This window comes from Podarcis pityusensis (assembly GCF_964106645.2).
Source record: "Podarcis pityusensis genome assembly, chromosome: 12".
NCBI classification, from domain to species: domain Eukaryota; kingdom Metazoa; phylum Chordata; class Lepidosauria; order Squamata; family Lacertidae; genus Podarcis; species Podarcis pityusensis.
In genome coordinates, this window is record NC_138037.1 from 34,053,592 (window position 1) to 34,063,446 (window position 9,855).

The 9,855-nt window shown below is 42.5% G+C and overlaps 1 protein-coding gene across 2 annotated transcripts; it reads right to left on the reverse strand.

Annotated features, from left to right (window-relative positions):
• Nucleotides 1–601: 601 nt before the first annotated feature.
• POLR1F (RNA polymerase I subunit F) lies at nucleotides 602–5,136 on the reverse strand. Of its 2 annotated transcripts, none has more exons than XM_080975057.1 (4): nucleotides 4,846–5,136; nucleotides 3,727–3,868; nucleotides 2,524–2,732; nucleotides 602–1,978 (listed from the first exon to the last, which is right to left on the reverse strand). In XM_080975057.1, exons 1-4 carry the CDS (start codon nucleotides 5,082–5,084, stop codon nucleotides 1,654–1,656), a joined length of 915 nt encoding a protein of 304 aa, XP_080831183.1. In that variant the 5' UTR covers nucleotides 5,085–5,136; the 3' UTR covers nucleotides 602–1,653. The 2 variants fall into 2 exon arrangements, with proteins under 2 accessions (XP_080831183.1, XP_080831184.1); XM_080975058.1 differs by having other exon boundaries at nucleotides 602–1,975; nucleotides 4,846–5,131.
• Between the last annotated feature and the right edge of the window lie 4,719 nt (nucleotides 5,137–9,855).

Here is a 9,855-nt window from a genome sequence, read left to right on the forward strand (position 1 = left end):
TAGGCAACTAAGACCACCAAGCACACAATATCTTGGTCCCCAAGGGGCAGGGCACCTAAAAGGAGGGACAACTCACAGCAGTCGCTGGGGACAGGGTGACTGAAGGTGCTCCGGAGACATCAATGGAAACTTCAGTGACGATTTTTAAGTTATTACTGCTGCTATAGTGGCTGTTCCAACAAAACCATTTTATACTTAAAATGCTAAGAGTATTTTTTTTAATGTATTGCACAAGATAACGGTTTCGTAAATGTAAAGGGCCCACTTTTTGCTCAGACATCTTGCAGTTTTCACATAGGCCTTCTCTAAGTCTCCTTGTACCAACAAACCCCAGCTCACTTTCAGGGGGGGGGACCCCCCAAAAAATTATCTATAGTTGGAGGACTCGTCAGCACAGCTAGCTGCTGCCACTTCGTTCTTTGCATCAGCAGTAGACCAAATCAATACAGACCACAGGAATGGAGAACTTGAGACAGAACAAGCTTGTCCCCAATTCAATTAGCTGAGTAAAACTGCTGTCTGTCAGTTTCACCTATCTGTAAAAACAATTTATTTAAAATTTGCCCCAATTTTAAGCTTGTAATCCCAACTGCTACAAGAATTTTAAAAAAGAATATTCTGTTTATTTGACTGCATTTATTCCCTGAAAAACAGATACCATGACGGGTCTCCAGCTGTAAACAAAAACAAATCACACCAAAAAGGCTCCAGGCATTACATCACCTTTGTAAATTTATAAAAATAGTTATTCATCACAAATAATTAAGAGACATGTTTTAGAGACTTCAATTTCTAGATGTAACTAAATGCCAGATTTAGTCCATTAAAAGAAGTTACGGATGTTCAGCAGAAGTTTCTCCCTAAGTTCTTTTATTTTGAGAAGAAGGATAAAGCATGACTCCCCAAAATTCTTCATAATACTTGAAAGAATACTGACTGGTCTGGGGATGTCAAGGCAAAGGTGGTTTCTGACAGCCTTCAGTCTAAACATAGTACAATATTCCCAACTTGGGAAGATAGGGCAAATGACCAATTTTTGTCTCCCCCCCCCCCCCCCGGCAATCCAATCTGCATCTCAGGAGAACAGCCTCTCAGCAAAAGAAAACTTTTAACTGAGAAGTTATCAATCCCTGGTTCAGAAGAATTATTGGGGCACATTCCCCAAATTGTTGAGAAAACCTTTCCCAAGGACTAATTGGGACAAGTCTGAAAAAGACTTAATGTGAAAATGGAACCACTGTTCCATTATTGTTCATTGTCTTTATGTTCATTAAAAGTATGTTTTTGTATTTGTGGGTCTTAGTGCTGACCGGATCAAACACAATCCATACATACTTGCAGCATTCAAGAAGCAACCCTCTAGATATTGATGGATTTCAGCTCCCATTCCTCCCTGTCTGTGCCAGAAGGCAGAAGAAAAGATAGGTAATAAGAGGGAGGACTGGATTTTTAGTTTGTTTGTTGGTAATGGATTACATAAAATACAGTCTTTGGCAGCTAAAAATGTAAGTTCTTTTCTTATATCGTTTCATATTATTTTATTCATCTTTCCTGTGCGTGTAGATAATCTACAACAGCATTCCTTCTCCAACTACACCTGATGGAAGAGTTCTAGGTTCAAGTTAAGGCACTTGGTATTATCCATACTATTTTTCATTGCTTTTTCTTCTTTTTAGCTTTGGGATTTAATAATCCAGGGAGTCCACCTTCTTCCTCGCCAAGTTTTCTCTTCTTTTTCTTAGATTTGCTGTGATCACTATGGTAGCCACTTGAGTCACTTGCATGCAGTCCCAGTTCTGCTCTGTGTTGCCCACTCCCTCGTTCTGACATATCAAATATTCCATTATCCCCGTCGTTGTTTCTCATCTCTTCAACACCAGCTGTCGCTATGTCCATCTCCATCTCCTCTGTGCCGTTTTGCACATTCTGCTTTTCATGTTTTCCCTTGTGCTTTTCCTTGAACTCTTCTCCAATGCTGCTTTGGAAAAAAAGTGAAAGGGGGGCAGTAGATGAGCTTTCAAAGGATATCATATCATATATGAGAATAAGAAAAGCTACCATTATTAGCCCTCAGAATTAAAGCTGTTTATTCTATTTCTTATTCTATTCTATTTTCAATTTGACTGGGTTTCCTTCCCATACTGTCTGTCATTTTCTTACTTTTCATGCAAAGGTCAATCCCCCCACACCAGCTCACTAAAATTAAAGTGCAGTTAAATACAGTGGAGCTCATCAAAACCTGAGTATACTTTACAACCTTAACTTTCAGTATTATCCTTGCTAACAAGATGGGCATTACTCTTGAGTCTAAATATAGGTGAAGCTCCAACAACACACAGACTTGTGGAAGAGAAACTATTTCCCACCCTCATCTTCACATCTTTCAACTTCTGATATTTCATCCAAATCTGTTCTCCAACTAAATTCGACATGTGATCACTCTGAGAACTAAGACTTTGCCCCCTTATATGCTGGAAGTAAACATTCTTCTGAAGTATTTTGCAAAAAGACACATTACTGTACCTCTTTCTACAGAGTTTTCCTTTGATGCAGAACACTCCAGCAGCATCTGAATCAAAACACAATACTTTAAATATCAGTCTGTTGCCTATTTGGAAGCCAAGGTCTTTCCATTCATCGGTTGACATGTGATCAGGTTTGGGGATGGAAGCATTGAAACAGCCATGTACCAGACAGCCTATGTGACTGGGTGCCATTTTATTGATTGTACCCTGGAAATAGACAGACAAATTAAAAAAGGTATGCTATGTAGCCTCTAATTTCTCACAAATGCAAGCAGTTGTTTCTCTTACTAGTCTCTTCTATGTTCAATATGGACAATACAACAAGATACTAAGAGACATCATCACTATCTTAAAGCAGAGATCAGTGTCACAGGTGTGCACAGAAGATTTAGTCTGCCAATGCACATTATAATGATTGACTTGAACACTTCAGATGGGGTATATGTGTTAAGTTTAATGCTCACCACAGGATATGGCTCAATCTTTAGTAGCACTGCATACATATGAAGAAAAGCTCCTTGTATTACAGCTACAAAAAACGGGTATGGAACTTTGGTGTATGCTAAAACACTAAGAAAATTAAATACAAACAGAAACATATATTCTTGCTAGTTTTAGGAACTCTGTTATCCTTTCGGATTTTCAGAACCTTATCCTGTATCTGCTCAGTTGACATACATTGCAGATACCTTAAATACTGTTGCTATAACAGCTGAACTGGCAAGGTCTTAGGAACCTAACTTCTAATTAAAGCATCCAAGAGCTTGATGTGTGACATTTCTGAAGCCCTGTCCATCTGATGCTTGTGAAAGGCTTCAAGAGCAACTGTAATATCTTGTTTACAAATAATTCACTCACACACACACCATGCACCTGCAGTTGTTGGCACTGCTGCAATACTAGTTAGCAATTAAAGAGCACCACACTCTCACACACACACATATACAAAAAAAGAGAAGACCACAGGTTTTGCATTTAGGCACACCTAAAACCATTAATTTCAGGGGACCAACATGCAGAATACTGCATACAATCAGGCTGTAAATTGTAATTACACCCTGGAGCACTATAACAAGTCACCTCAAGTACTTTGTGTTAAGATTTCCCACAGAATACTTGTACCATGTACCAGAAAGATGATACAAAGGTCCTGTTTTAAGCATTAAAAGCAATGGTAAATAAGAAGCATTTATTTACATACCACAAGTTTTTTTCCTTCTTTAGGCTGGAACACGACAAAATCTGCTTCAATGTCCAGATGGACAGCTCCAATGTCATCAATTATATCTCCCACTTCCTTTGTTATTTTAATATCATCATAAGCCACAGGAACACCTTGAAAGCTGCAAGATAAAAGAAGCCACTGGGTAATTACACATATCAAGGAGAGCAACTAAGAACTATGAATGGTTTTAAGGCTATAATATATCCAATGTCAGCTGCAACCAAGATTGTTCAAGTACAGTGGTACCTCGGATTAAGTACTTAATTCGTTCCAGAGGTCCGTTTTTAACCTGAAACTGTTCTTAACCTGAAGCACCACTTTAGCTAATGGGGACTCCCGCTGCTGCCGCGCCACTGGAGCACGATTTCTGTTCTCATCCTGAGGTAAAGTTCTTAACCCGAGGTACTACTTCTGGGTTAGCGGAGTCTGTAACCTGAAGCGTATGTAACATGATGCATATGTAACCTGAGGTAACACTGTACATCTTCCTAGTATTACCCTGAACAAGCAAGTGGAAGTAGTAAAATCTTCTAGAGATACAATTTATGTGGAAGCTGCCACATATAGGATACAAAAGGAAGAATGCAATCGAAGGGGACCTCGTCACAGTTCATGTTTGGGGGAGCCCAAAATCTAGGTCCTATATACAACAACAAATTAATCAGTTTGAGCCGCCAGACTCAAGTTGCGTCTGCTAACTAGACCCTTAAAAAAAACACCAACCCAATGTGGACTGAATCACTTTTGGAGCCGCCCTGGGATCAATGGCCCTGAAGCTTAAGCTTTATTAGTTTCGTAGTAGATCTGCCCCTGGGGAAAAATATGCCCTTGTGCAGGTTTCCCACGTGCAACTGGTAGAATGCCGGACTAGAGGGGCCACTGGCCTGATCCAGCGCAGGCTTCGCTTAATGTTCTTGGCTGCCACGGGGCTCTCCCCGCTTTCGATCCGCAGAACACAGCCTTTATCCTCCGGGAGTTTGCGTCACCCTTCCTCTTTCAAGCGCCGACCACGCGCCGTGTGAAATAGCGGCGGAGGCTGCGCAGGGCGTCCCTCCGGCCTCCCCCGCCCCCCGGAGCTCCGCAGCCTCTCGCTACCTCTCCGAGAAGCGGCGCAGCTCGGCGTCCAGCTGCGCGCGGATGCCCGTCCTCTTGCGGTGCAGGAAGCGCGGCGGCAGGGCGACGTGCCTCCGCTGCGGAGTCACCACCAGGCACGAGTAGCGGTTCTCCGTCAGCGCCCGGGCCGCCTCGAAGGAAGGCAGCTCCACGCAGGGCGGCAGGGCGGGCGCCGGGGGAGCCGCTACTGCGGCCGGAGGCTTCTCCTCAGCCTCCTCCATGGCGCTACACGAGGCAACGTCTTCTCCTCGCTGTCGCCCAGCGATGACGTCTTCGCGACTCGCCTCGAATGGCGCGCCGAGAGGAAGAGACGGCGGGGAGGAAATGACTCCTCTTCTGTTTCCGGTGCTAGTTTGGCAGCCATCTCAGGTGTGGCCTCTCTCATCCGGGTCTTTTGGAATGCGCTTTCTTTTTTTTAAGGCAAGAGCTTGGAGAACGGCTAAGCCCGTCAGCCTATAACGTCATCAGGCCAGCTGGAAGCTCCTCCCACATGCTAATAATTAGCCAATCCTAGCTCCCCAGTTGTTTATGTTTCACCGTGAGTCGCTAATAAAAAAATCCCTTCCTGTAGCACCTTAAAGACCAACTAAGTTAGTTCTTGGTATAAGCTTTCGTGTGCATGCACACTTCTTCAGATACGTGAGTCGCTAAGGTCGTTTTGCTTTGCTTTTTGGCATCACGTGCGCCTGTTATTTGAGTTTACATAATTCACTTACTGGATTTTCTAAATGCGCGACCGAGATCTCTCGGATACTATTTTTTCTTATGATATTTGTTAGTAGCTGCACTGGCTGCCTGAAATTGTGTTAGTTTTTATGACTATATTTTTTTGCGTAGCAAATTGTAGTTACAACCACACAGCTCTTTAACTTGAGCAAGAAGAAGAAGAAGAAGAAAAGGGGGGAATATAAGTGTCTCCCACGAATGGGAGCACCGATTAGTTTTCTTACTGCTTTTTCTGTCCTATTATTACGTAGGGAATTTCTTCCCTCAAATAATACACGAAAAGCACCCTATTTTCACAGTAGCATGGACTGCATGTGTGTAATACGAATATAGGTTGAAGTGTGGGGCTTGGTGGCAGAACGGAATCCTGGTTAGGATTCTAGAGATGTGGTTTGCCCTCACAAAATGTAATACAGCAGAGTTTTCAGAAATGTGAAAACCCTGGAATAGTCAAACGCAGAAGGACAGTACCTACCTACGTTTTACAAAAAAATTATATATGGCTGATGGGGATGTTCACTTCTGGCGCTCACATAGCCACACTGCCCACTTTTAAGGAAAATGGTGGGATTAAATAAAAGTTAAGTTAGAGACTAGAAGAATTATGCGGCCTTGCAAGTGAAATTAAAGTCCTTTGTCTTCAGCAGTGTCATGGAAAGTCATACCAATATCTTTTTGTTTTCCATTCAAATGAAAGCACCATCCACTATCCACTGAATGAATCCTTGCAGGGAAGAATCAAGAGCATCTCTTGTTGCTGATGTAAAAGAAGATAAGATAAGAATCAGAATTTTAGAGTTGGAACGGTCATCTAGTCCAACCCCCCGCAATACAGGAATCTCAGCTAAAGTATCCATGACAGATGGCCACCCAACCTCTGCTTAAAAACTTACCAAGGAAGGAAAGTCTACAACCTCTCAAGGGAGACCATTCCACTGTTGAACGGCTCTCACTGTCTGAAAAATTTTCTGTATGTTTAGTTGGAATCCTCTTTCTTGTAACTTGAAGTCATTGTTGTGAGCCCTACCCTCCAGAGCAGGAGAAAACAAGCTTGAGATACTTAAAGATGGCTATCATATCTCTTCTCACTCTCCTCTTTTCCAGGCTAAACATACACTATTTCAGTGGGTCTATTCTGAGTAAAACTTAGTAGAATACTACCAATTGCCTGCATGAAAGAATAATAAAAGATGCTCCTCTTTAGTTCTGAAGTTTCCATTTCTTTTGGCTAAATCTGAACTTGCACATTATTTGAAGTACCGCAAGACGTTTAAGTGCATTGCTTTTTGTGTAAGTCACTTGAGCCTCATTTCTTGGGGCGGGGGGGAAGCAGCTAATAGTAATCATTAGATCTAGCCCTTTTTGTAAATGTTAGCATGATTTGTACATCTGAATTTTTAATCTCCCCCCCCCCAAAAAAACCCATATTGTCAACTTCTCTATGTCTTTGTGGAGAGGGTGAGTACATACAAAAGAAAAATCTACAATGATAAAAGAAATGTAGTTTAGGAAGGAGTCGCCAGATGGCACAATTGAGCCTCGAATTGCTTTTTGCAAATTCTGTTTTTAACCCCTCTGAAATCAATAGAAGCTTTCCCATCATTTAGCATCAAAAGGCTGAAGAACAATATTCTGCAAAATATTGCTGAAATCTGAACCTGAACTTGTTCCTATAGCCTTTGCAGTGCTCAGTGCTGCAGTCTTAACTGTGATGGAAACTCTTTCATAGGAAATGGTAAAAGTAACACGACAGTGGTTATCTCGCATTTCCTTCTTCTTCACGGTAGCATTTGAACGGTGATGGCAGTTATGGACATTTCAAGAAATATCTCTGCTTCTGACCATCATTTTTTAATCTTTTTTGGTAGAGGGTCTTTAAATACTATGAAATCGGAGATACAGTCCACCCCTACATTTAAGTCATTTCTGAAATCAAACATAGCTAAAATATTGCGTACATAAACATGTCCAAAGATGTATTTTGTATCCTGAAGATTGGTTTTCTCAATATGTTTGTAATTGATTCAGGACTTTCAACAACTGTCCTAGGGAAATTGTACGATTCAGACTTGCAGTCAGATTATAACACATGCATAAAAATAAATCCTATTGATTATTGCTGGTCTCCAAGGTTTCCACCTTACGTGGGCAGCCTGCCCAAGTAAAGAAGATGCTCCTACTGCTGAAGGGGATGCCTTAGGGGGGATGCCTTAAAAAGCCCGCCCCCCCCGACACATATTTCAGGGGCACAATTATGCACACGTCACATTACTCAGGCAGGAGCATAGCTCTGGAAGATGTGTGTCCCAATTTCCCCCCTTGATATGTTGGATGGTAGGAAAATGCCACATTAAAATTTGAGTTACAGCAATTATTGTGATATGATCATTATTCAGGAATCCTAGAGATGATTGAATGCTGTGCAAGAGAACGTATCAATATAAATGCTGTGCACCTTTATTTAAGGGTAATTCTTGATTTAGGATTTGTCTGCACTATACTGAGCTGAGCTGAACTTGATTTAGCCAGCATCTGGCTCGCATATATTTGGGAATGGATACAGATGCTGTCAGCAGCTACATATGCGAAGTTTGCATTGTACTGCTAAGAAGATGAATATATTTGCCTCTTGGAGCAGGGATGGGGAACCTGTGGCCTCCAAATTTTGATGGACTCCAACTCCCATCAGCCCCAGTCCAGCCAGCGTGGCCAATGAGAGTGGCAGTCCAACAATGTCTGGAAGGCCAGCAGTTAACTACTGCTCTCCTAAACTGTCAAACAACTGTACCCTGAGGAGATACACACACACACACACACACACACACACACACACACGTATAGTCACTGTTCACATGTCACAGGGCCAAGGACTTACACTAATCCCAGGAGTGAACTTGCAGATCATTTAACATTCTCGCTTATGATTTTAGAATATTTGAATTAGCTGTTTAAATTTCATTTGGCAGTGTCAATTATGCATGACTTTGCTTTGAGCCCAAAACATAGTTACTGGGATACAGAGCAAGTGAGATTATTCCATTGCTCCATTAAACCAGCTAGAGACCTCTTGAGATTTCTCACACTTCCTGATCCGCCTTACAAATACAAAGACAAAGAGAAGTTTATTCCAAATCAGATATGGAAACATATTTCTGTCAGTTGAGGTTGTCCTAATACCGTCAAGGGAAGAGATTATAAGAGAGCAAGGAATACATTTTGCTCAAGCAGTGGAGAAGAGGCACTGCAAAGGCAGTGCCAGAAAACTAGGATAGACCCATTCAGTTCATCTTTTCAACCAACCACTTAATTTCACAGAGAAAAGGCCTCTGGTTTTCACACTACTTGCTCTGGGTAGTTCAGGGTATCAACATCAGTTGCATAACTTACATAAGTGAAACTGAAGCGTAACATAAAGATATATACAGTGATGAAATATCCATTCAGTTGAGCAACTCATGGGCATCAATGTTGGTGGACAACTTTAAGAATGAAAATCAGGCAGACAAATGGATAACGTCTTAACGGTTGCAATCCTATACCTGGGGAATATGTTGATGGACTACAGTTCCCATCAGCTCCAGCCAGTAGGGTCCATGGCCAGGGATGATGGGAGCTGATGTGCAGCAACATCCGGTAGGCCATAACTCCCCCATCCCTGCTGCATGTGCTTACTTGGGAGTAAGTCCCATTAAACTCAACAGTGCTTAGTTCTGCACAGAAATGCGCAGGAGCATGCACAGTTATCTCCTTCTTGGACTACTGTAATGTGCTCTATGTGGGGCCACCTTTGAAGGTGACCCGGAAACTACAATTAATCCAGAATGCGGCAGCTAGACTGGTGACTAGGAGTGGCCGCTGAGACCATATAACACCGGTCCGGAAAGACCTACATTGGCTCCCAGTATGTTTCCGAGCACAATTCCAAGTGTTGGTGCTGACCTTTAAAGCCCTAAATGGCCTCAGCCCAGTATACCTCAAGGAGCGTCTCCACCTCATTGTTCAGCTTGAAAACTGAGGTCCAGCGTCGAGAGCCTTCTGGCGGTTCCCTCACTGTGAGAAGTGAGGTTACAGGGAACCAGGCAGAGGGCCTTCTCAGTAGTGGCGCCCGCCCTGTGGAACGCCCTCCCAGCAGATGTCAAGAAATAAACAACTACCTGACTTTTAGAAGACATCTGAAGGCAGCCCTGTTTAGGGAAGTTTGATGTTTTATCATGTCTTTAATATTCTATTGGGAGCCGTCCAGAGTGGCTGGGGAAACCCAGTCAA